Consider the following 27,021-nt stretch of genomic DNA (forward strand, 5'->3'; position numbering starts at 1 on the left):
CGGCCATGCTGTCGCGGGGGGCGGCGAGCGGGCGGGCGCTGTGCGGGGCGGCGCGGGCGGGCGGGCGGCCGCCGGTCCGCGGCCTCCGCGCCTCTCCGCGGGCGCGGACCGCCATGCCCTCCTGGGTCATTGACCGGTACGGCCGCAACGACGTGCTGCGCTTCACCAGGGACATGGTGTTCCCCACCATACACTTCCCGAACGAGGTCATCATTAAGGTTCACGCTGCGAGCCTGAACCCCATCGACCTTAGCATGAGAAGTAAGTGCCGGGCCCGAGCGGCCGGGGCCAGGCTGGCCCGGTGGCCGGGGCTGTGCTGGGATTGCGGCTTCCACATGGCCCCCGGCCTCCAAAATCGCACCGACGTTGTCCGCGGCCTGCCCGAGGCAGCGTCAAGAGGGCTGCCTCAGAGCACGTGCTGCCCCGAGCCCTGTGGGAACCGCCTCTGTGAAACTTACTTTTTTCAAGTTTTTAGGGAAGAATAGTACAAAAAGCCATCGCCTTTCTGGAGACAAGAGTGTGTGTGTGTTGCGGGGGTAGACTTTTAATCTGAGTGACTAATTGCTGTCCTCTGCAGCCTTGCAGCTCACGGGTCGGCTTCCCTTTGTTAGTAGCACAGCCATGGCGGGGTGTATTTCCAGGCCTTCTCCCCCGTCCCCACCTCTGGGTGGTGGTACTCTCTCGGCCAAGAGACTAGCCCTTCCAAGGGGCAGCGTTCCCCCCGAGGGGTGCTGGATTTTCCCATCTCTTTGAGGTCAGCGGGGCTGAAGGTCAAAGTTACAGCAAAGTCGCCACGTGCGACCGGATCCAAACCGAGTTGTTCATTGTCATGCCCTTTCTTGCTGAATTGGCATCTGGGTACCTGCTGTCATCTTGCCCAGGAAATCTATATGTTTCACTGACCAACTCTTTGTATTTGACACATTTATTTAATCAGATTTCTTCCTCGGTTTCAAGGTTCGAAACACAAGAAGGAAGCTGTGGTAGTAGAAGACCTTTTATTTCATGTTGAGAAGTGATCTTGCGAATCAAATCAGATTCAGTGGCACGTGCAGAGATATCTGCAGGTAGCCTGCCGACAGACCTGTAATTTGTGTTATGGGTCTCTAATAAATGAATTTTAAAAAATCTTTGTGTATAGTTGTGGGTTTGATTATGGGACATTTGCTATCTAAGGACTCCTGTTGAATTACTCACTTGAACTGCCAGGCTGCAACTAGTGTTTTGAGTCAGTGTAAAATTGTTTGGAAGAAACTACATTTTCATCCTGCTTTTGAGGTGCCTGCTTTTGTGTCTGTTTCGTTTCTTTTCAGCATTAAAACACTTTCTGGGATGATAGGGCACCTAGGCAGACTTATCCAAACACCTGAAAGGGCATACATGCCCAAATGCAGACCTTTTTTAGGCTGAGCAGAGTTATTAGATAAGTAATTGTAAGAGTTCGCAGCATTTAGCTATTGCTTACTGAATAGAAGTTCAGGTTACTCATCTTAGGAGATGTGCTTTCATATTTTTACAATGATGTTCACATTGCTTTTTACAGTACTTTATTTAAAAAGACAAATGGAAAGCTTGGAGTTCTTTTGGATTTGTAGCTAGATGATGCTGTTGGAAAGTGGAGCATTTCCAGCGGACTTCTTAGAATTTCTGACAGTGTTATCACATAGTAAATGTTTTTATAATGGCAAGCCATTTCATGGACAAATAAGCCAGAATGAGATTTGCTCTTTATTTGCAAAATCTGTAAAAGTGTGAAATAGTGCAGATTTTTTGCATGCTTAAGTTACAACAGAAGTGAGGCACATTAGACAATGCTTTCTAATTGGAATTGTCCAGTTACTGAATGAAAACTCAGTACAGTATGTCATGGATAATTTAATGTTTTGCAGGTGGTTATGGTGCAACTGCATTAAATATGAAGCGGGATCCCCTGAAACTCAAAAGTGCGGACACTGAATTTCCACTAACACTTGGTCGAGATGTCTCTGGTGTTGTTATGGAATGTGGACTGAGTGTGTCTTATTTCAAACCTGGAGATGAGGTGATACCAGCAATCTCTTTTTTTTCTAAAATGTATAGTTAAAATATGCTATGAGATGTTCAGCTTTCATTTTCCTCTTAAGAAAACACTTTTTTTTTTTTTTTTTAATGCTGTTGTGCTTTGAATGAGGACTATCTGGCAGTAAATTCCTAGAATGGTTTCTTCCCTACCTTTTTTCTCTGAAAAACATGGTCTTGCCCAGACTTGCTTCTGCACGTTAATTTCCCTTCTGTTTTTTAATTTTTGGTCCATTTCAGTGGTAGCAAGAGAGGAATTTATTTATCTATAAGTGCATGCTCAAGATGCTGCTTCATTTTTGACTGAAGATAGAATTCTAACAGGAAGGGATTAGTTGGTTTTTTTCCTTGAGTAACTTAGGATAGGAACTCTGGCAGAACCTGAGAACCACTTCGTGAGTCCCCACATAAATACTGATACTGTTTGCTTTCACCTTTACCGGTTGCTTTCACATTTCACCAGTTTTAGTATAGCAAATTCTGATTCTTCCTTGCCCCATCCCCTCCAATCTGGGCTTTCTTGGCGTGGAAGTAGTTTGGAGTTTTTGAAAAATTATATCTTATACACAGTATGGTACAATTTATTTACATAGATCTGCAGTCCTTTTAGTCAGTCTTGTGATGTTTTTTGTGTAAAGAGTAAGCTAAAACTGGTTTCTGATAAGCAATAGTGAAGACATTCTGCAAATTAGAAAAAAGATTTCTTTAATGAAGAAAACTTTTCTGTGTAGGTACAATCATGTGCAAAGTCATAAAAATTGATAGTTGTTTTCTGTTTGGTTTTAGGTGTGGGCAGCAATTCCTCCGTGGAAACAGGGCACTCTGTCAGAGTTTGTGGTAGCTAGTGGAAACGAGGTAAACCTTCAAAAATGTGGCTAACAGACAAAACTCCAAAATTGTAAAGATGGGCGTTTTTTTTTCTTCAGTGTCTAAGTAACTGTCTGTTTCTTGGTGCCTGACTGATTTAGACTCCAAGTAGTTATGAACATAGTTGAAAATGTGGAATACACAATTGCAATTCAGTAAAGCTTGTTTAAATATTTCAGTGTTACATAGGATCTGTTGTGTGACTTACATACAATTGATTAGGGAGGTGATAGTGCCCCTGTGCTCAGCACTGGTGAGGCCACACCTCAAGTACTGTGTTCAGTTTTGGGCCCCTCACTCCAAGAAGGACATCGAGGTGCTGGAGCGTGTCCAGAGAAGGGCAACGAAGTTGGTGAAGGGTCTGGAGCACAAGTCTTATGAGGAGCAGCTGAGGGAGCTGGGGTTGTTTAGTCTGGAGAAGAGGAGGCTGAGGGGAGACCTTATTGCTCTCTACAACTACCCGAAAGGAGGTTATAGCGAGGTGGGGGTCGGTCTCTTCTCCCAAGTAACAAGCGATAGGACAAGAGGAAACGGCCTCAAGCGTGCCAGGGGAAGTTTAGGTTGAATATTAGAAGAAACTTCTTCACCGAAAGGGTGGTCAGGCACTGGAACAGGCTGCCCAGGGAAGTGGTTGAGTCTCCATCCCTGGAGGTATTTAAAAGAAGGGTAGACGTGGTGTTCGAGGACATGGTATAGCGATGGACTTGGCAGTGTTAGGTTAACGGTTGGACTCGATGATCTTAAGGGTCTTTTCCAACCTTAACGATTCTATGATTCTATGATTTTATTTCAGGTGTCTTTTAAGCCAAAGTGTCTCAGTCACACCGAAGCTGCCTCCTTACCATATGTAGGTCTCACAGCATGGTCTGCAGTTAACCAAGTTGGAGGACTGAACAAAAGTAATTGTAGTGGGAAAAGGTAAGTGAATAGTTCTGCTGCTAAAACTTAGTGTTTCATTTTTATACTGATTAGCTCCTTCTAAGGCATGTCCAACAATGATGCAGGCTGTTATACCATCACATTCACAAAGACCAGCTGGCCTGAAGATGCTAGGTTCAATCTATACAACTGCTGACAGAGAGAGGCTTCTTTAGAGGGAGACTCAGACGAGGACCTTAACTAAAGTGTACCTAATCACTTGCTGCTGGCTTCCTCTATATAGTGACTACATAGAAGTAGTCCAATGTATATCTGATGCATAGGACTATATAGAGAATTTAAGGATGGTATCCCTAGGAATTTTTAGGGACTTTGCCTTTCTGCCTGCTAGGACAGCTATCCAATGTAATATCCTCTCTGAGTTATTTTGGCAACTCCCAAAAAGCCCTCTCAACGACAGAGGTGTCGTTCACTCAGTTACTGCATGCGTGGGCCATTTGGAACAGACTGGTTTTCCAGCTTTTTAGAAAAAAATGAGCAGGTGACTGGGTCTCATTTGACCTGTAGGCCAGAATTTTGATGAGGTCAGGAACGCAGAAGAGGAAAACATGCAAGACGAGCAGCCAAGTCAAATAGAAAAATTGGCTTTGTTTATCAGCCTGTTAATCTGACAATGGCAGGTAGAGGACAGAAGAGGAAAAATGCATTGAAAGATTGGAGCAGATACCATTTTTCTCCTGATAATTGAAATTTGCAGTTATTTTGGCCTTTGGATGTTTGTGTAAATAGATAGCAAAATGTTCAGCATGGAAAGAAAGGCAAAAGTAAAAATACTGGAATTGAAAATAATCATTAAAATTACTATGCTGCATGAAAAATTTAGGTCGCAAAGTAATTATTGGGCAGTAGGAGTCTAGATGCCTGACCTCGTCTTATCTTGGGTGTTACTGTTGTAATGCAACACATTGCAACAGACACTAAATTTATTCAAATTCTTCACGCTCATCTTTAGAAGCTACCTGAGTGAGTGTTGTTCATATGTCATGGTAAATGTCATCATGAAAGTATCAAATAATTGTTCTAAAGATAAACAATGTTTTGAGAAAATGAAATTGCAAAATTTAAAGGGATTTCAAAGAGACGTCATTGAAATTAACTTCCAGCTAGTGATAAAATTCTAGATACGTTGCCTTTCTTTTTATTTGTCAGTATTTAGACTTTTTTATTACCTTAACTTCCACATGTAAATAGAATTAACCTAAAGATTTGTTGATAGGCTAGCCCTGTTTAAAGTACCTTTCCAATCTTCAGGTAAGTGTTTAGACTGTTGAAAGTGAAATTCAAACTGCATTTATATCGTGTCTTTACATTTAACATTTACTTTTATGTTCCCAATAAATATTTAATTACTCTGTCAGCAAAAAAACATTTTAATGTACTTATAAAATTATGATGTTTCCCATCTAGAAGTTTTGAATTGTAAAACCAGCAGAGAATGACTTACGTGATGGTAGCTTTTTTCCCCTGAAAAATTTCTTGTGGGAAAATACATAAAATGCATTGAAGGGGCTGTGCAAAAGTATATTCCATGAACTTTATGTTACTCTCTCAAGGCAATAATTTCAAAAGACAAGAATTTACATAATGTGTCTTAATTTCTTGAAATAATTTAATATGTTTGGTAAGAAGTTACCTACATATGTGATTTTATGTTGGCCTTTTTGTCTCCTGTAGGTGTATGTAAATAGCTATGTAGAAGGGTGTATATACACTCAAGAGTGTGTCTTATTTTGAAAGAGCAGCTGTATTCCTTGATGAAAGCTACTTCACTGATACTTTATTGCAGTGTTAAGACATCTTAGAAACAGTGAGATTTTTCTATTGGTGTGTATTGTTTTCTTTGCCTCTTTAAGGTGGAAGGGTGGGCTAATCAGAAATACTCACTAACAGTCCCACATCTGACTGTATGTTGATCTGACAGGAATATCTGCTGCATCTGCACGCACTTCCACAAATTTGTTTTTACAAGTTACCTGAAGTGTGCTCACGTTGTGATGTCTCCTGCTTCACTATAACTCCAGGCATTTCTCCATAACTTTTATCCTATACCACTGTAATTTATGTCAATATTCTTGCACAAGCTAAAAGTGAGGGTTCTTGTTATCCAAAATGTTCAGAATGACTCTGTTGTTTTGAAGTTCGCTGTGGATAATGCCTGGAGAGCTTCTCATATGTGCCAGTGGCCTGTTTCAGTAGAAAGGGGCTACGCTTGTTCAACAATAGCTGTTAAATATCTTGCTTGCTGTATTCACAAAAAGCATGGTAAAAACAAACCTGGCAATTTGAGAAGTTCTTGAAAACATTTATGTTAATATTAAGTAAAGCTCTTTATATAAAATAGTCAATATTTTATACATTTAAGTATGCTGGGGGAGAGATGCTGGGTTCTGTTACTGTAAGCTATTAAATGTACGCTCCTGGTTTATATTGTTACAATGAAAATTTGAATGATATAATACCCCAAGAAAATATTTTTTTCAGAGCCTGTCTGTAATTTCATCATTTATCTGTGGAGAAGTACAAAGTGAGTGTAGGTTGTAAAACTTCTTGATAGGGTAAATGCTTCTTGATACAGGAATAAATCTCTTAGGGACATTTTGTTGGCATAATCAAATGGAATTTCATTTTTTATATATATATAAAATTGATATATTTATTCAATAAATGTAATATTTTTTATTTGGCATGTAGCTGAGTCACTGAAAATTGTTAGTTGTTTATAATCTGGAGAGAATGTTAGTCCTTGATCTGTACACCCACTCCCCACTGCCTGTGTCTTTTGAGGGGAGGGACACAGCTGAAACAGGTCCTGGCTCCCTGATGCCAGTTCCTGACCACACCGTAGTTCCAAGCAGGGCCCAGGGAGAAGAGCTAAACTCTCACATGGTATGCTCATCTGGAGAGATCTGCTGACTCTCATTTGTTCTTTTGAGAGAATCGGTTCTCTTGGATGTCTATTCAGGTCAAGTAATCCATTAGTTTGTTCCCTCGTGCATGTGCTTATATGTTAGTTGACTCCTGAGCTCACCTTTGCAGTGAAACAGGTAGTTTCTCTGATATGTTTTCTCCTGGCTGTGTTTTCCCGAGGCAATGCAAACAAAACTGTGCCTGCTTTGGCACTTCGCACCATCTGTGGTCCTTCAGTACCGTCCTAACAGGTCCTGCACCTTCAAATGCTTCCCCACCTTGTGTTGTGCCAAACAACGTGTCTTGCTGTCCTCAGTGCTGTAAAAATGCTCATCTGTTGAGCTGTGGCACATGGGTCTCCTGTGCAGACACAGTTTGTCTCTGAAGTGAAGAGCTTTCTTAAAGTCACAATGTATGGAGAGAGTTTTAATAGTTAGAAGGTTTGGGAGAAAATAGCCCACATAACATAGGAACAAAACAAATCTGGAAAGTACTTCTAACTGAAGAATCTCAGGGGCTTTTACTGAAGGGGAAAATAAAAAGAGAAGTCCTAGCCAAGCAGGTCCCCAAACCTGAAAATGTTACCTAAATCCTTGAGCAAAATGGATGTTCTAAACCGTCAGCTTTCTCCAAAATTTGTAGTGGAAGAAAAGCCCTTTAAGCAAGGAGTAAAATTGGAAAGGCAGTTTGACAAGGGTTTTTTGAAAGGATTTAATTGTGACTGTCCTTTGAAAGGATAAAGATGGGCTTAACCCAGTATCTTGAGTGTAGCATCCCTGAGCCTTTTCAAGTATAATAAAATCTAAATATGAATGTTGCCTCAGGCATCTGTCGTTAGAAGCATGGTTCTGAGGATAAGTACTTTTTGGCAGATTTAAAAGCTGCAGGCATTGTGGTTTCAAATTCTTAATCTGAATTTTGCAGCTTGGATCAGTGAAATAGGAGGGAACAGAATCTGATCAGTTACAAAAGAGGAAGCATTTTAAAATGGATACTGTGACCAAAGCCAAGTCTCTTAGGTTACTTCAAAGAATTTTTGTAAACTGAGACTCCGGATTGTACAGTACAATTTTGCACTGTAAAAAGCAATTTCCTTTAACATCCAGCATGGTGAGATTTAAAACAGGAACATCACCAGCTGCTGAAGATACTGAAATTTTTCTGGCAAACAGAAACATGATGTTCCCCAGTCCTAGTGTGTTCAGTTAAAATGAACTCTTAATTTGCTAATAATTTGGTAATATACTCTTTCATTTTCTTGCTTGTGTGCCAGTTTCCACAACCTGGCATTTACAGGTTCTTGTTGAGATGTACTGAACTAGAAAAAAATCTACTGCCTTTTTTTCTAAAGAAAAAGGCACATAATCTTAATTTAATAGAACTTAAACTTGTTTACGGTGAGGCTCCTTCATTGTATTTTTGTGTTTCTTTTAGATAAATATTATGCAATATGGGAAAATTATATTCCATATATTCTGAAGTTCCCAGTCTCCCTAAATAATGTGATACTAAACCACTTTTTCTCTTAGATCACACCAATTTGTGTAAAATGTTGGTGAATCAGATTTTTTTTTTCTTTAGGAGATATGATAGTGGAGTTTGGGAGACAGAAAGACTCTTAACTGCTTTTGTCCCAAACTAAGCAATTGTGTTTGGGAAAGTGAGGACAGGGACAGGGCTTTTGCCTGATAAATGTTACTGCCTGACAGCTCCGCTGCCTGGTTTTAGTGGAAAGCACATATGAGGGAGTCTCTTGGGCTGTGCTGAGGTAATGCTCTTGGCATGGGAAACACGATCAGCAATGTTAAGTCACATTACTGGCTATCTGAAGAGTTAACCACTGAGTAACACTGGATGACAAATACAATCTTTTGCTTAAAATAATTTGGTGTCAGAGATGTATAAGAAGCATTAGAATACATAGTTACTATAGAGTTTATTTAAAGAACTATTTAATATATTTTAATTTTCTCTTACAGAGTATTAATATTAGGAGCTTCAGGAGGAGTTGGTACATTTGCTGTACAGGTAATATAAACCAGCATGCCCAGGATGCATCTTCAAACTATTCAATATGAAAAAAAAATAACGGAAGGGAATTGAGGGAAGGAATAGTGAAATAGCAAGCTACTGATTGATCCGTCTGATCAAGCTGATTGATATTTCCAGAAGTGAAATATTTTCAGATTTATTGCTTTCCACTTGTTACGTTCTATTAGTTTAAAGTAGGAAGCAGGGACTCTGAAGGAAAGGAGTTGTGAGTGTAGGTAGTGAAAGATTGCATTCCACGGTTTGGGTGCAGGAAATCTCTAATTGGTGTAACTTGAAATATGTAGCCTGTTTTCATTATCTTTCTGTCAGCTCTGCTCCATAAATATGAAAAGAACTTGGTGTATGAGTAGAAAAACTGATGGAGAATGTATCATCTACCGTAACTGTTGTAGGTGGTCAAATGATATGAGAGGCACCAGGCTTTTATGTGCAATGTATGTAAAGCACAGTGGCTTAGATTAGCTTTCCCTCACTGGCTTTGCCCTGCTGCCCTTTTGTCTGTCTTCATTCCAGTAACTCTAAACTTTGGAGAGTCAACACGCTCTTTTATTGATCCATTAATTGTGGAACATCCTCTTTTCATGCTCTCATCTAATTCGGGGATTTTGATTCTAATCAGTGTCATCTCATGTTGAAACATCTTTCTCTTGAGAATATGAAAAAAATATAGAAGTTGGGTGATTGCATCACTGCATTCCATGTTACTAGACCATTAACACAGTGGTTTTAAAGAGGCCTACAGGAGAATTTTTAGTGGTATGCTGTTTGCCTGATCCATGATAAAGCAGGTGGCTAAATTAGATCACTACGAAAGGCTGACCAGCCACTGACTGGTTGTGATTTCTACCTGAGTAATCCTGAGTAAACTACATTAATTAATCCAGGATAAATGTAAAGAAGATTACTGTGAATGAAAAATGAGATTACAAAGAGATAAATAACTAGCAAAAATCCTTTACTTTGCTATAGCTTTGGAGTAGAAGATAACCTGACATCCTCCCTGTCGTAAATCAGAGATGACTTCCTTCTTTTTCTTGTTATTAATATTTAAGCTATTTACAGTGAGATAGAGATATGAAATACTTAATGAACAGGTAGGAATATAAAATATTTTAATTTTAAATATTTAAAAATATTTAATGGTTGATCTGGTGACAGTTTTGTAGATTGGTAACTTGGACAATACCTCTTGGTATACATTTAGCTGACAGATTCAGATGGTAAACTGAGTATTTTATTTGAAGCCTTATTTATCCTGAGATCTGATATCTGTAAGCGGCATTAAAAAACCACCCTCCTTCCTCCACACCAACTCCTCCCTCCCCAAAACCGCCTTAAATATTGATAAATTCTAACCATTTTTTGTCTGTGGGATGTGTGACAAGTTATCCTGTGTTGGTACACAGTCTACCCACTCCCTACTAAAGGTGCTCATTTATTATATAAATAGAATGAGAGTTTGGCTTTTTAAGTTGTTCTCAATGTTTCACTAAATTTTAAACTTTGGACTTTCTTTTTTTTATACTTGTTTTTAGCTAGTGAAGGCCTGGGGTGCTCATGTGACAGCAGTTTGTTCTCATGATGCCAGCACACTGATGAAAAAGCTTGGAGCAGATGACGTGATTGACTACAAATCTGGAAATCTGGAAGAGCAGCTTAAAACATTACCCTTGTACGTGTTTGTGTTGCTTAATACTGAGATGAAGGAGTTGGCAGTCAGACCTTCTGCCTTTTGATTGCTTGACTCCAGTCTATCAGAACCCCTCTTCCCCCCCCCCCATTTCTAAAGCGTTACTTTGTAAAGCAAATTCATCCCAGCCCTTTTTGAATGCAGTTTGCCAAGTGAGTATCCCAAGCACAGATTTCATTGTAAGACTAAGCCAGTTAATTGGGCTTGTGGAGGCAAGTTCACTTTCACATGCTTCTCTTCAGTGACTGTGATTTGAACAGTTTTGTCAGCTCCCATCCAAGGATCTTGGAGCATTTACAAAGCATGAATAAATTAAAATAAGTCTCAGAAGTCCTGTGTGAGGTTAGTAAATAGTAAAATTGATCTAGAGGAAAGAACTATGTCGTGAAGCAGTTAAGTGACTTGCCTGAAGGTCTTTAGCCACTGTGCAACTCGACTAGGAGTAAATTTCTCTTCTGTAACATTGGGCACGGCTGCGTCTGATAAACAGTCACACTTATCTTGTCACAGCAGTTATGTTTAAATTAGCTTGGGGGTTTTCTGTAGAACTGAAGTCTTTTTTGTGTTTGTAATCTTTCCATCTGTTTAAACTTAGTCTACTGTGCCTTGTATTTGAATATGGTATTTACACTGCTCTTTTTAGCTAGATTGAGTTAACTTTCTGGGAGGGGAAATAGAAGCTGTTCAGTCTGTGAAAGAACCCTACTGATAACTGTGCTAAGAAGGCATGTGCCCTTTAACTATGGTGTGATTGTCAGCAGGCCTGAGGTCAACTGTGAGGGTACTGGCACTGTCCATATGGGGAGGATGTGCACCAACTGACTTAGCAGTTTGCAAGCAGTGCTAAATTGCCTTTGTGCAGTTCAAAATCTTACATGCTAAACACCCATTCTAGCAAGTGACCCTTTTTAGGAGCTATCAACAGCACTGTCTTAGGGTGCAGGTTTATGATATAGCTGAGCCGATCAGTGAGGTACGCTGAGGGGGCTGGTCCTACTTCCCTCCCTTTTTCAGTTGTACTGACTCTTCAGACTCCATGGTGGGCTAGTTTCTCCTAGAGCATTAGTTTTCATGATTTTAGTTTCTGTTGTTCGCAGCTAACTGTTAGGTTGCCTGAACTGTAACATGAAATCACAGCCTTGGAAGACAGGCAGGAAAACTCTCTTTCTAGAGATGAGAACTTTTCTATTTAATTTGCATAAAGTATTTTCCCTCTTATTTGTAGGTGATTTAGATTTGATGTATGTGTGTATACATATCTATTGCAATCTGGAGATTGCTGGAAATTTGCAGATGAGAATGAGAATGAACTGTGCATCTAACAGACTAGGTGCATAGCTCCCTGTTGCCCTGTTCAACCTTTACAGACTCACACAGAATCATAGAATCGTTACATGCTGGGATAATGCAAAGGAACACTGAAATTGCGGCGTGTTACCAGAGGCTGCACATACTCATTCCGCAGGGGGAAGGTTTTAGACCCTTTCTGTTGTTAGGTTCTATGTCAAATAAGTAGATTTGAAGAAAAGAACTGTCAGTAAAGGTAAAATGGTCCCAAAACAAATAGGGAGGTCAAAAAAGACTTTTAGAAGTGAAGCTGAGAATTGGGTCACAAAAAAGATGTGAGGAGAAGGGTTAATAGAGTAATTTGTTTATGTAACTTTGGCCACTGGAACCAACTTTCACATGAGGACAGCATGTACAGGAGACGTTCCTAGTCAGGGTGTGAGTCCAGACTAGTTTTTACATGCACATAGCATATTGTTCCATGCTAGGACCAGACCTCAAGACTGTTGGGAGTAGTCTCAGTGGGAGGGCTGAAGAGAGAGAGCTCTGGAAGGCTTTAAGCAAATAGAGAACGTAGTTGTGCATCTAAGAGTCTGCTTTTTGGAGTTTAAGACCAGTTTAAGTAAGTTATCTAAATAGCCTGTGTCTGCTGTGTAGTGAATGGGCAATAACCTGTAAATTTATACTCACATTGCATGGTAAAGCTGGTATTTAGCTGAAGTCTTGGGACTTTCTTGCTACTGGCTTGCAGGCAGTTATTTTAATGCATTGCAGTGATACGTAAAAATGTAAACTACAGCCAGTTTCTGATATGAATTAGCTTAATTATGATGAAATTATTTTCCCCATATCATGATTTTAAACCTGTTTTTTACACGTTTGCAGATTTGATTTCATCCTAGATAATGTTGGTGGATCCACTGAGAAGTGGGCTCTAGATCTCCTGAAGAAATGGTCAGGAGCAACATACGTTACCTTAGTGACACCTTTCTTGATCAATATGGACAAACTTGGAGTGGCTGATGGCATGTTACAAACAGGAGTCACTGTTGGTTCCAAAACTGTAAAGGTATTTGACAAAATCCTATATACTTTTAATATTTATGTAGTACTGTAGTGGCTTCCTTTGTGGTTTGGATGCTAGTCATGTGGCTCATCTGTCTTATTTTCCTCATATATCATCAAGTGTACTTCAGATGCATTTTTATTCTTTCCTTCTTTCTTGCACTGAAAAAAAAAAAGTGTTGGGGTGGTGCTGATTGGTGTATGTGGTAGTTTGGGGTGCTTTGAAGTTTTGCTTCTTTATTGTGCTTTTCATTGTGGCCTTTTCTGTATGGCCCCCCTAGTGAGTCCTGCTGACAGCTGGTGTTTCACAGTAAACAGAGCAAATCCCTGCCTCCTTGAAGTGAGGGTAATTTTGCTACTTGCTTGAGGCTGGTCAGGCTTTCTCTCAAAACATTGTTCCATGACTGATTCTCTTCATCCTGTTCCAGCACCAGAGAGTAATAAAAGTGGTTGAGGGTGGCTAGAAAGTCTTTCATCTCTTTCATGTTCATATGTCTGGATGGTGATACTGATTTTTCCAGTTTTCATCAGTGGCTCTTAAAATGTTCAGCCAGTGGCCAGATCAGTGAGGCTTTTTAGAACTTTTCTCTTTGTTCTCTCAACATGTGTACTTGCTCTCCAAATGAATGCTTTTCAAGCAGTTGCCATGGTATTCCTGTGATGGCATGGTTGAATGAGATTCCAAGTCCTGCACCGATACTTTCAAAGGAAAGCTCAAGAACAAAATGAAAAGGCTGGGAAGAAATCATGTAATATTATTTCTCAGTGTGCATGTTTCCGTGATGAGGAGCATTGTATGCCATGTATTAAAAATCATCTGGCCCTCTTATTCCTATTACGACTTACTCAGAGGAGGTGCTCTTGACTTGTGCTTGTCAGATCTTCCCAAAATGCTTTTCATCTGAGCTGCCATCTGTCATTGGACGGTGATGACTTTGGCAGATGTGATGGTGGAAAATTTAATCACTGACAGTGAGGTGGAAGGTTCTAAATGTCACATTGCTGGGTTTATTTCACCCCCTTTGTGAATGTGCATAAACATATAGCACCATTTCTCTGTTACGTAACAAATAATGCTGTTTCTAGCTGCAGAGACAAGGTGGTTGTTTTTCTCGACTAGCTGACTTGTGCAATTGGACACAAAATTCACCCTCATCCTATTGTGGTAATACAACATCCCTGTCTGTACATTTAATCCACGTGCTTAGGTGACATTTTTTTCAGACACTAGCATATAATTTCCATGTCTTTTCCTTAAGTTACTTCTCTAGTGCTTCTGTCATTAATTTTAGTTCCCGTTTCAGTTTCCTCTCATGTTTTTTTAATATATTTGTGGTCTTTCTTGCAGCATCTCTTTAAAGGAGTCCATTATCGGTGGGCATTTTTTATGCCAAGTGGCCCAAGTTTGGATGAAATAGCAGAACTAGTTGACTCTGGGAAGGTATGTCAGTAACGGTTATTTGGCTGTTTGTGCTGAAAGAGGTGCTGCTTTGACTCAAAAATAGTGTAGTTCACAATTAGGGAATAAAATGTTAAGAGAGTCACAGTGAGGAAAACTAATTAAGAATTGACTTGCTCCTGTTTCTAACTCCTGCCTTTTGCATGGAATTTAGGAGTTTGTAATCCTTAAGACTGTTCTGCCTTCTCCCTCTCCACCCTACCTGTTTTTAAAAACACAAAGCTTACTAAGTTATGAGGAAAGAATGTCCAGCAATTGCTTATTTTTGCCAGTGGGAATCATTTAGCATGAACTCTGGTGTTGAAAAATCATTTATATGTTTTAAGAGCCCTCATTTGGTCAGAAGGAACATGACTGCGTGTATCTGCATATGCAAAATTGCCTAGCCTGGATGATCAGGAGTCCTGCCCACGATGTGCACAGAACTAGAATATTCAGGTTATTGCAGGTCGTAGACATCCTGCATTGGCACAGTGCTGACAAGAATCTTGTGTTTCATTTTTTCACTGCTTCAGAGTATAATGTTTGTGCAGATTCAGCACAGTGACTTGGAATATTGTGAGTGTTCGTAAGCTTTCAGGGAATCTCTTGTTGGACTTGGGGGAGAGGCATGAAGTGGCAGACAGGTCACTGCTTTTCTGATCTTTTCAGGTTTATGAGCTGGTTACAAAATGGGTGTGAGAGTGAGCAGTTGATTGCCTGTTTCTTGGACTGTGTGATGCTGTAGGTCCTGGCAGTGTCCTCTTCTGGATAATTTCATGTTGCCAAAATTCCTGGAGTAGAGAATATGGACAACTGCTGTTAATCTTTCTATGTGGTACCTAAGCAGAAGAGGAAGCAAGTTTGCTGTGACTGTGGGCGATTCCAGTATGTGAACTGTCAGGCCATCTTGTGCTCAAAATTTGTGCATATTAGTAAAATTTAGGTCTCTCAAAGTCTGAGTGATGATCTCCTTTTTAGCTACGCATTATGTTCCAGACTTTGGAGAAGAGTAAATAAATTGCTGTTGTACCTAAGGCCTGATTTGCCTTAAGGCAAAAACTTAAGGATTCTATTTGCCACCTCAGCGCTGCTGATCAGAATAAAAATCTTCCTGAATTCAGCCACTCCTGTTCCTGTGTCGTGACCAGTGTGCTGCTGGCACAGCCAGCGGCAAGTTGGTGTTTCCTAAAAAGTTACCTACTCATAAACAGAGGCTGCAGCAGCAAATAAACTGTGGTGAAGTGTGTTCCTGGCTGCAGCTTTGCACCACTCTGCTTTGCATTATGCCCAGTGCTGTAGGCATTATCCCATGGTCAAGAAAGAAACCCTAGAAGATGGGCCTCATCCTGTGATTGCATCCAATCACACTGCTAAATTATAATTGACTAAGAAACAGAAATGCCCTCGTCTTTGTTCTTACCGTTTGTCGTGATTCTTAGCCAGTCACGACTTGTTTTGTGTTCTGCTCCTACCTTGTATGCAAAACAAATGCAGAATATGCCCACGAAAGCCTCTTGGGAAACACCTGTTTGTGCAATAGAGGTAGGGCTTAATCGGTGTTCTCTGCCTAATAATCTGGACAGGTGAATAGTAATGCCATTTAAAATGTACATCATACATATATGAATGTTCTGATGTACTTTTTGTTGTAAGACGATCATAAGGACAAAGATGTTTGCTTGGTCTTTTATTCTCTGTGCAAAAACAGGTCATAATGTCAGACTGTTTACCTGCACAGTGATTATTCTAGCAGCATTTTACTCTATTTTGTAAAATGTTGTAAACACACGTGCTATCATCAGTATTTTATAAGACCCAGATGTGTTCCATTGAGGAAGATGTTAATAAGACTGTGACCTTTATTGTCTAGACACAAGAGTTCTGTTAAACGGACAGATCATCCATTCAGAAGAGTAGGTGTTTAGAAAAAAGGCAGGAGAGAATTCCTGGAGGAAATGTACCATCTCCCCAGGGAAGTGGTGGATTCCCCAGCATTGGACACTCCTAAGATTTGGCTGGACAGGGTGCTGGGCCATCTTGTCTAGACCATGCTTTTGCCAAGAAAGGCTGGACCAGATGATCCTTGAGGTCCCTTCCAACCTGGTATTCTATGATTCTATGATAATTCCGCATAACTAAGTGAAAGGAAATGTTTATGTTTGAATAGGAGAGAATAAATAAAAATTAAAATAAAGAACCACAAAGCACTAAAAGTGTAGCAAGAGAACTTGGGGAAGCCAGCAAAGTGAGCTCATGTAGTTGAACTTCTTAGTTTTGAGTGAATACAGTTTTGAGTAATGCAGATTTAGTTATTTTGAAATTTCAGTGAATCGTCTTTTCTGTTACAGACATCTTAATTTTGAGATTGTATGAAGTGTGAATATGAGAGCAATCGGAGAGCTCCTGAAAATGAGACGCTTTTTTCAGGAAAGTATAAATCATGAAGGGGGATTTAAATGAAGGAAATTAAAAAGAGCTGATGGTTTAAAGCGATGATATTACAGTAAGTGAAGCTTTGAAGAGTATACCCCTGAAGCAGTTACAGATCATACTGATTTGTCAGTGTTTTTTCTTTTAGTCCTTTTGTACCAACACAGATTTTTAGTTCTGATGAGTTCATCATCTTCCTCTGCGAAAGCAAAAGGATTCTCAGTCCTTCAGTGGATGAAGAATAAGCAAAAAGGGCATTTTGTTTGAAGATAATTTGGTTTTCACACGGATGATCTTTGCAGCAAGGAATAGAGATTTGCAAAATGTCAGCTATGAGGACGAGTTCTTTTAACAGCCTTTTTTAATGGGGAGGAGAAGAAGAGGATTTGATGAGCTGGTAGTGCAAGGAAGGATAATACTTTTCCTTTTGTAATTTACCTGCACACCAGTTCAGTTCTGGGGATTGTAAAACCATTTTCAGTTTATGAGCGGTTTTCTCTGCCTGCCTTGCAGCTGGACATCTTACAAAGAGACTATTGTGAGACTGAGGGGCTGGGGAGCTGCTGCAGCAGTAGTGGGCATGGAGAAGATCAAGTATTTCCATGTCAAATTTTAGAGGTACTGGCTACTTTCTAAACTGCTGGGAAGTCCCTGTTGTGGGCTGAACTCCACTGGATAATTACGAGCCAGTAAGGATTGGTTTAACGTGGGCTCCAGCAAGTCAGTTGTTGAAGCTCATGTCAGAAGCTGGGGATCTCTTCACATGGCAGAACGTTCCTGGTGAATTACAAGGTTGTCCTCTGAAGACAGCTGAAATCAACAAAGCCTTTAGTTCAGGGGACAGATTTGCTGGCACACTGTTCGCTGAAGCATCGTCACTGGTCTCGCTGCTAGCATCATCACTGAAAGGCTTGGTAGGAATTAGTTTGATGTGTTTGTGGCCAGCGTTGTGGATTTAACATTGACAGTCTTCAGTTTTGCTGCTTGCTTAACTTTTTCCTCCTTTTTAAGGGTGTGGTTTGGTGAAAATATACCAAACTCATATAACTACATAAGTTTGTAGAAAGCCTCTAACTTACAACTGAGCACTTATTTTGCCTTTTTTAAAGCCTGATGGAGGAGGCAGGCTCAAAAGACTCCATAGTGTCCTAAGGGGGAGCACTAAGTATGTTGTATGTTCCTGCTGGACCATGATAGGATGTGGGTTAACATGCAGCCCTACAGAAATTTTTGAAATTTTCATTTTAATTCGGTGCCATTTAAATGGCAGTGCAGGTGTGTGTGTTCAGTGGCTTAGTGCTTTTTCCTCCAGAGCAGAGTTGCATCAGATGGGCTGATGGGTGAAAGTTGATATTGCAGAAGGAAGGCTAAAGGACAAGTAGAGTCTCCGATCGTGAAATGAATAGATCATTCTCTGTGTTGTTTCCTTTCTAGATAAATGTTACGGCACAGGCACACATCAGAAAAACAATTGCATGCCTATATTAATGTAATTTGTGCAAAGTGTTGATTATACATTTTGCTGAAGACACTAGATGCTTTGGACTTGGCACCTGCTGTTGTGGTATGGAGGACAGGATGCTGGCTGTTCTTTGGCCCTGCTGCTGTCTCCCTGTGCAATGCTGTTACAAATCACATAACCTTTTGCTAGCATAATTTCTCCATCTCCTAATGAGGGCTAATGCCGTTTATCCACCTTTGGTGATTTGCTCTGAGATACCCTGTTAAAACGTGGAATTAATTGTTTTCTGTTGCTAGTCTTTGCTCTTCAGGAAGTAAATAACACAAATGGATATGGTCATCCACTCTGACATTACTTGGGTTTTCAGTTGTTTGGATGGCGATGATTTAAGATGGCTTACATTCCTCCTGCTAGCACAGGTTATCACAGCTTTTTGACTCTGTATCCTAACCCGTGTCTATTGATTTGCTTCCAGTTCATCTTGTTACAGTTCTGCAAGTAGCTTTTTCCCTGGCCCTTGTTGCACAATTGTTGCAGATTTCTCTCATCTGTATGAATACCAAACAGCTAATGTAACATATTGAGCCTTTGAACGGTCTCCAATCTGGCATCTCTAGATGTGGCCTTCTCTGCAGTAATTCTAGTCTCAGTCTTTATGGCTCTGCTAAGGTATCATAAGGTACCCGAGGTGACTCACCCTTGGGTGGTGCCTGCTTTACTTTCCCTATCTGAAAAAGGACACTAAGGTAGCAATTCTGTACTTAAATGTATAAACTGACTACGGATCAGTCCTCCCCACTCTCTTTAGTCACTCACACTTGTTCTGACGACCATCTTTCTCCATGCTAAATTGCAAAGCTTGCACCTTTTTTTTTCTCTCTTTTTTCTTTAAATTGCGTGCTTTCTTGTTGCAGTGCTTTTGCTTGCCAGGTTGGTTGGCTGGAGCCCAGAGATGTTGATCAAGGAGTCGTTGCCAAAAGCTCTGTTCAGTCCTTTCTCTTCCAAAAGGAACCTCTACCTGCATTTTGTCAGGGCCACCAAAAAAATCACTGTGTTTTTTCTTAAAACACATCTGCTTCTCTTCCTCCAGGACATGGTAGCTTGCTTATGCTCTTTATGAAAGTGCTGTGTGATTACATCGTAAAATGTCTGTGAAGAAGACTATTGGAAATTTTGCATACTGTGGAGAGATAGGGTTTGAATATGTAAGTTCACATAAACTATGATGAGGTCTGGAAAAACTTCATCATATACCAGGTATTTAATCAGATGTTTTGCAGCCTGATGTAGTTGCATATTCTGTAGAAGGTCAGTCCTAGTGTTCTGAGCTCTAGTCCCCTCGTGTAGGAGGGAATTACGTCCAGCACAGTGGTGAAATCTGGGGTCAAGACAGCTCTTGTCTGTTGTGAGTTTAATTTGCTGAGACCTGGGGAGATGCAGGTCATGCAGCATTCTTCTTCTAATATGTATATATATATTAAAAAATATATATAATATGCTTTCATATATAAATATATATATACTCATATATATATATATATATATATATATAAAAAACTGTACTAAAGTTTGTTCTCTCTTAATTATATGGTAGCATTGCCCCAGATTGATTTAATTACCAGCATAAATAGCAGGACAACTACCATGAACGTGACTGCTAGGGGATTCCAGAAGAGCGAGTTGTTCTTTCCTTTATTTAATAGTTTTTCAGCATGGTTCAATAGGTGACTAAAACCCAGGATCTTCCTCACTTCTACTGATTTAAGCTTGGGCTAGGCTGGCACACACTACAATTCTGGGCTTGCTCCAGTTTCTTACTGCTCCTCATTGTGTTCTGTAGAAGCTGTTCTGCCAAGGTTAATTAATGAACTAGAGATCTTTTTTTAGCCTCTTCTACACTCCAAACCATACCCTGGTAGCCTGCTTAACTGAAGTTTGTCTTCTAGCATTTTAATAATTGTAGATGATGATACTCATGAGTTACTGTGGGCTGCTGTTAGAGGCTTGATATGAAAGAATGTACCTTGGCTTGAAAAACAAACAAACAAACAAAACCTGGTAATACAGTTGTCTGTAAGATGACTACGGGAGTAGACCCCAGGACACATGCCTTCTATTCCTGTGTCTTAACCACTGCACCACCATTCTTTTTATGGGTGTATAAGACCGGATCCTTGGATCATTTTTACTTCTGTTAGGCATTTGGGACAGAAATACCACGTACCTGATGTCCTTTAATGTGCTCTTGGATGAAAGCGTGTATTCTCTGAAATACAAGTTAATCAAAACCATAGTACATGTAGTTGCAAAGCTACCCGTACAACATGTGACCAGAGCCAGCTGTTCCAGAGGATAAGAACTTTAATCTTTGTCTTCAGTGAGGGTTGACCCTAGAACCTAATGATGACAAGCTATATGAAGCTCAGCATACATTGTTGCACGCCATTGTAAGGGGAAGGAAGGATGAAGAAAGGGGTGGGATTAAGACCCAAAGAACATGAACTCGAGTACAGCAGAGAAGGAGATGCTCAGCTAAAGGGACAGGGACTGTTCTTTGTAATGATTTCTGCTCAGGTCTCTTGTTGACATTGAAGGGAGACTCACTGGAGGCCAAAGGAGAGCGTCAAGCTCTGCATTTGTGCATGTGTGCTCATGTACCGTATTTGGGCATGGTGGTAATTTCTGGAGGAAGACAGCCTTTATCTTCTAAATCAGCTAGTCAAAATGCAAGCAGGTCTTTGCCATTAAGGCAAGCTCTCAAGAGGATTTTGAGGTCTGGTGGAGCACATCACAGCTCTCATTCTGTGCACATGCACGTATCTTCTCCAAAGCGTGTACACAAGCCGTGAGCAGACTCACGGCTACTTCCCGAGGCGTAAGTAGGGTGTGCGCACTGGGAGGCAGCAGCTGGGAGGGAGGCACTCTGCAAAGCAAGGCTGCCCTGCCGTTTTGACACGGCCATCCTTTACAAACCTGGGGGAGAGCCAGTGCACCGTCATTGCCCTTGGAGCGAGGGGACTTTTTTTTTTTTTCTTTTCCGCTTTGAGCTAGGCTGGCTCTGAGGGCCTCTGAGGTTTGGTTGTCTCTCTCCTGCGAATTTCAAGGCTCTAGCTCTCCCTCCAGCGGCAGGACGCAGCTCCACACTCACTGGAGCGACTTCTTGCTAATACGAGGGTCAAAGCCATCTTCATTCCCTTCATGTTTTTTCGCTTGTCCCCTCCTGATAGATTCAGACCGTGTCCTTGCTACCACAGAAATGGGGACCTCCAAGGGTGGGCTTGAATTTGCCATTAGCAGGAGTGTGTTCCTGCTGACCTGTTCACTGCCCGCTGCGTTCAGAGCTGGATTGGCTGGGGTACCACTTCTGTGCTCTATGTAGGATAGCCTTAATCAGCATCAGCAGTGACTCTTTTTATTTTTCCAAACACATGAGTTCAAGAGACCTGAGATTCATTTCTATAGTACGTCCTGCATTGGAGAGAATGAAGAGGAAGAAAATACCTTTCAGGCCCAATCTGTTTTCAGATAAACATTTCAATGCGGGTGTGTTAATCCTTTCTCTCCCAGACTTTAGTTTAATCCCTTTTCCCTGAACAAATAGGTGTCCTCTGGCAAGGAACTGATGTGTGGCTGTAAATAGGCAGTGTTTTTATTATCCAGTTAATCTCCATTTATTATCACACATTCAACAAACAGCAGACGCTCCCCTACTTGTTTGTCTGCTCACAGGAAGAAATTTTATCTTAGTCAGTGGATTATGGTAAAGGCTGAGTGAATCACTGTGCTGCAACACGGTCAGCCCTTTCAGGGTTATTCAAACAATAGGACTGACCAGCCAGCCAGATAAAATGTTTAATGCTCTAGATTGTCAGGATCATCAATTTAGTATTCATGTCTCTCTATAGCACTGCCTAAAGCCAGCGTTTAAATGGAGCTAGAGGTTACATCAATGTAGCAGATGGGCTTTCAGCCTGTGGCGGCAGCAATAGGCACGGTGTTTTGAACTGGGAGGCTGAATGCAGGGTTCCTCTGAATCCCTGTGTCACCACTTTTCAAATGCGATGCTTTGAACTTTACATAGGAGGCTGAGGACGGTAACATACCTCATTCTGTCAGGGTTATAAGCTGCAACCTAGAGTAAATGACTGCAGGTAGCAGACATTGGAGTGTCTTGTTCATTTTTTCTCAGTTGCTGCATGTGTCCGAAATTAACTTCTGCCTTTCTCCGGAATCCCTTGTGCTTCACATCCCTCGTGCTGCTGCACTGCTTTCTTCCCCGAATACCTTTCCCCTCCTCCCAGCCACTTGCCCTGCTAGGGTCAGCTGTGTCCATGCTCCAGCAGGCTGAGTTTCTGTATTCTTTTTTTTTTTTTCTTAATTGAAGCACAGCTTTGTATGTAACTGCCATTAACAATAAGTACTTGTATAAGTGCTGCACTCGTCCTTGGCTGAACAAGGTTACTACATTGGTTTTTTTCCCCAAGCTTCTGCTACGAAAGCAAGTGTTGGTCTTCCTCAAAACAGTCCCTACTGATCATCAGCACGTTCCTCCCGCTCATAGTCACAGCAGCTGCAGTTTACTCGGATGCTCAGTCTACCCAGAGCCATTATCTCATTCAGTGTTTTTGCTGCCCTGGGTCCAAGTCCCTGAATTTGCTGATGCCTGAGACGACATTTCCATTCTGTGCTGGATGCTGACCAGTGATTTTGCCTTGAACTTGATCATTCATGCCCCACATTTCTTCCCTGGTTGAGCAGCAGAAAGTGTTGCACGGTATCTTTCTGGCTTCTCTGCTGTGTTACTACTCACTTTGCTAGAGGTTTGTTGACAGAAATTGTCCTGGCAGAACAAGGAGAAGAAATTACCCAGCCTTGTACCCTGCAGCATGGCAAGTTTGAGGCACTTAGTGAATTACATTTATTTGCACAGTTGCTCTCATAGTGATTTGGCTGCTAATTCTGACTTTTTCTTTGGAGGCGGGTCACTCATTCCTACTTTTCTGCCATGTAACATTTCACACCACTGCTAAGCTTGCCTTGACAAAATAAAAAGGAGAATCTAGTGAGAAGACTAGGAGATACTGCAGTGTAATAGTTACATTATTGATGTCTTGGATTACTGTTATAAGCAAAACCAGTATTTATTTTAGTGCAAAGAATGGACTTCAAGGTAAGGCACTGTGTATGAATAAAGAGAAAATTAAGAGAGTTGAGAAAAGGACCTACATGAGCACAGACAACTACCAGATTGCATTTGTTGTGCTGTTGGGGAGGGTGCTGGGTGGTCAGTGCTGCTGCTTGGAAAATGTGTGCATATGAAAACCTTTCCTGGGTAGTGCTGCACATTCACCTTCTAAGCATGTCTGAACACATAACCCCTCGCCTTCTGGTAAAAGTAAGCAAGCCTTTTGAAAGACGGTACTGTTCTGATGCTGGCAAATTTGTATTGCTGTTGTATTCCTTTTCTGTTTAGCGAGATGTACGTCCTACCAGGAGAGGGCAGTTACCAGTTCTGGCGTATTCAACAAGATAGCGTACATGCTAGTAGCTGTGAGGAAAAAGCCTGAAGATATTTTTTCACTGACACAAGTAACAAGGATCTTTTTCTAGCACAGTAAATAGGGTGTGTGGATCTTTGTTACTACAAGGGCACATAGTGATAGGACAAGGGGTAATGGCTTTAAACTGAAAGAGGGTAGATTTAGATTAGATACAAGGAAGAAATGCTTTACTATGAGGGTGGTGAGGCACTGGAACAGGTTGGCTGGAGAAGTTGTGGATGCTCCATCCCTGGAAGCGTTCAAGGCCAGGTTGGCTGGGCCTTTGAGCAACCTGGTCTAGTGGAAGGTGTCCCTGCCCATGGCAGGGGGGTTGGAACCAGATGATCTTTAAGGTCCCTTCCAACCCAAACCATTCTATGATTCTATAAATCTTCATGACTGCAAGAGCTAGCTGCAGACTCGTCTACTGTTAATGTTTTCCTCTGATAAGAGGATTAGGATCAGTTCATCAATGCAAGAACAGGCACTGGGCTGGTGTTAGGGGATCCAAGGTAAGAGACCAAGCCCAGGATAGGCAGGATCTTTGGGAGGATGTGTGGGAGGTACTTTTGTACACAGATCTTGTCTTGGCCTTTGGAAGGCTGACTCAGGACTTGATGATAGAAAAAGTCTCTTCCTTCGGACCGGCAGTGACAAGTATTTTTCAGAAGCAGCTGGGATTTCTTCTACCTCTGTCTGTACATTATGATGTCTAAAGAAAATGCCCGTAGGGTTTTTAGGCTCCTTATTTAATAATGGGGACAGTTTCACCTTCATTATTTGAAATGAGTCTAAAACAATCCAGAAGGCTACTCTACAAAATTAATGCCAAAATAGCAGTCAGTGCAAGCTGGGCTTAATGATGTATGCCTACTGAAATACACAGCAGCTGAGTTTTCCAGTGTATCTAAATGATTCAGCAGCAAATGTTTGTGGACTTTTTTTTTTGTACTTCATTTGTGGCCAAGTCTTTTAAGGGTACTGAGGCATGCACTGATGCAGATAAGCACTAGATTCATAGGTATCTTTAAAACATCTGACCTTTTGAAAACTCTTGAGTTTAAGAAAACCAGTAGACAAGTATGAGGAAAAAATGTTCTTCCTTTTCCTCAGTGTATCACTGTGGACAACAAACAAGTTGAACCACAGTGTCAGATTTTAAAGGGACTTAGAAGCTAGAGTCTTGCATGGTGACTTTATTGTTACAGAGTCCCAGGTGAGAGCTCCAAACTGCTAGTACGGATGTTTGAAAACTTAGGCAGAGAGCTGCAGAAAGCCTCCTCCTGCATGCAGAGGGGTCCCTGAAAAAAAGTTAAAAGCTAGTGACTACAAAATTTGGCAACTTCTGCCCTAAATACCATAGAGAAACCTCCCCCCTTTCTTCATACAGTTTTGAAGTGTGAAGGTGATACATTATTTTGTTCCTTATATAGTGACACTTTCTCTTTATTCTGTAGATTCAACCGGTTATTGATCAAGTCTTCTCTTTTTCTGAAGTTCCAAAGGCCTTTCTGAAATTGGAAGGAGGACATGCACGTGGAAAAACAGTGATTGATGTAATTAGTAAAAAATAAAGTATCTCTAATCATTATTCTGTCCGCAGTCAGTCCTTTACTGGTAAATTACACTTGAACACAAATTGGTACATAGCAACTGTTTCTTCTTTAAAAGCTCACACAGGATAGGTAATTTTTTAAAAAAAGTCTTGTTTTAGAAAAGCCTCTTTGATTCCTTCATACTCTGCCTGTTAATAACTGTTAATATGCAGACAAGAAATACTAATGTCCCTTAGGTATTTCTACATGAAAACCATGTTAAGAATGTAGTTGTGGCTTCTGTAGAACACCCCTCACTCTTGGGATAAGAGGAACAGCCGGCAGCATTTTCAGTTTGTAATCTTGGAGATTTTATTTTCCAGATGTTTTAGCTAAGTCGTGAAATGGCGAGGCACACTTTTATCCAATTGTCCATATGAAACTTGTGCTGTCCTTTTTCCCTTGGCCTTTCCTAGGTCTGTTCACCTTTATTAATGTGTATTCTTACTCAATCTAGTTCATTCTCAGAGCCTGTAAACCTTTCCTGTATTAACTGGTCACATTGCTGTCTCAAGACTAGTACTTTAATCTTGATATGGCAGATCTCTCATGGCATAACTAATCTGAGTAGAAGCATGGAACAAAATCAATCTGTAACTGATAATTATTCTAACTGCCTGACTCCTGGCACAGATTCAGCTGACTACAGTGTTTATGCAGGTAAGCTAGACATGATTTTGTCAGTAACCGGGAGACCCTGTTCCTGCCATGCCCGCTATCACTGCTGGTGGTGATGAAGTGCTTGAGGGGTATGTGTCTGTTGGTCTGGTTTTAAACTTACCACTTTGCCAGAGATGGGCTACGGAGTGACCTCCCCTGCAATAATGCAGGCAGATCGAAGGAAAGTGGTAACCTTTTAATTGAGAACTGCACATTTACTGTGGTGCAGCTACGGTGATGGAAAAAACACGTCACGCAGTGCTTCCACCAGGGGACAGAAGGAGCAGCCACGTGAACTGTGGCCCCGTGTACAAGTGCACCGAAGGCATGCTTGTACAGGAGAAGCATCCATTCCTCAGAGCCTGCAGCTGTTCCGCACCCTGTATTCACTCCTCATTAGCTGGCTGTTGCAGAGGAATTATGGACAGAGAAGGGCACAAGACAGAAGCAAAACTAACAGTAAAAATGTCAGCTTTCCACCTTTAAAAATCATTTCAGTAAAAAGTTAACTAACTTAAATTTATTTGTAAAATGCTATATTATATATAGCAAGAGCACATCAATATGACAAAGTACCACTGTTTGGAACCAATAACAACACATTTTCTATGAAGAACTAAAAGCAGCACATTTTGGAGCAACAAAACTTCAGTATGTCTGTACAAAAGGAGGAAAATCAGTAAGGCACTTCTTCTAGGGTGGTAACAATAAAAGCACCAGTATCCTTTGAGGCAGTACAATAGTAATGAAAATGTTAATTTTAAACAGACTTATTATGCAAGACAAAGGCCTGGATGCTCCTAGGAGCAGCTTGTAATAACACTGGTCTAAGCCAGAACAACACAGCAGCATAGTACAAGACTGTATTTTACCTTTTTTGCCAACATTATTAAGGAAAACTAAGAAAACCAGGTTGAGAGCAGGGCAACAGAAGAACCTCTTGTAGTCACTACTATGTCTTACTTGTCACAAGCTCTTCACTAAACCAGTAACGCTTACTTTGAATGGGCACAGCCCTTGTGACTGGG

The 27,021-nt window shown here is 40.9% G+C and overlaps 1 protein-coding gene across 3 annotated transcripts; it reads left to right on the plus strand.

Moving 5' to 3' along the window:
- Positions 1 to 5: 5 nt before the first annotated feature.
- On the plus strand, positions 6 to 25,327 carry RTN4IP1 (reticulon 4 interacting protein 1; the record flags this gene model as incomplete). Of its 3 annotated transcripts, XR_014227814.1 has the most annotated exons (10): positions 53 to 261; positions 1,890 to 2,041; positions 2,845 to 2,913; positions 3,719 to 3,843; positions 8,751 to 8,799; positions 10,359 to 10,495; positions 12,686 to 12,869; positions 14,214 to 14,306; positions 16,655 to 16,809; positions 25,196 to 25,327. XR_014227814.1 is itself a non-coding variant. In XM_082307964.1 (9 exons), 9 exons carry the CDS (start codon positions 6 to 8, stop codon positions 25,310 to 25,312), a joined length of 1,182 nt encoding a protein of 393 aa, XP_082164090.1. In that variant the 3' UTR covers positions 25,313 to 25,327. The 3 variants fall into 3 exon arrangements, 2 of the variants coding, with proteins under 2 accessions (XP_082164090.1, XP_082164091.1); XM_082307964.1 differs by lacking the exon at positions 16,655 to 16,809 and having other exon boundaries at positions 6 to 261; XM_082307965.1 differs by lacking the exons at positions 14,214 to 14,306; positions 16,655 to 16,809.
- Positions 25,328 to 27,021: the final 1,694 nt, after the last annotated feature.

This window comes from Platalea leucorodia (genome assembly GCF_965183815.1).
Source record: "Platalea leucorodia genome assembly, chromosome: 3".
Classification (NCBI taxonomy): Eukaryota; Metazoa; Chordata; class Aves; order Pelecaniformes; family Threskiornithidae; genus Platalea; species Platalea leucorodia.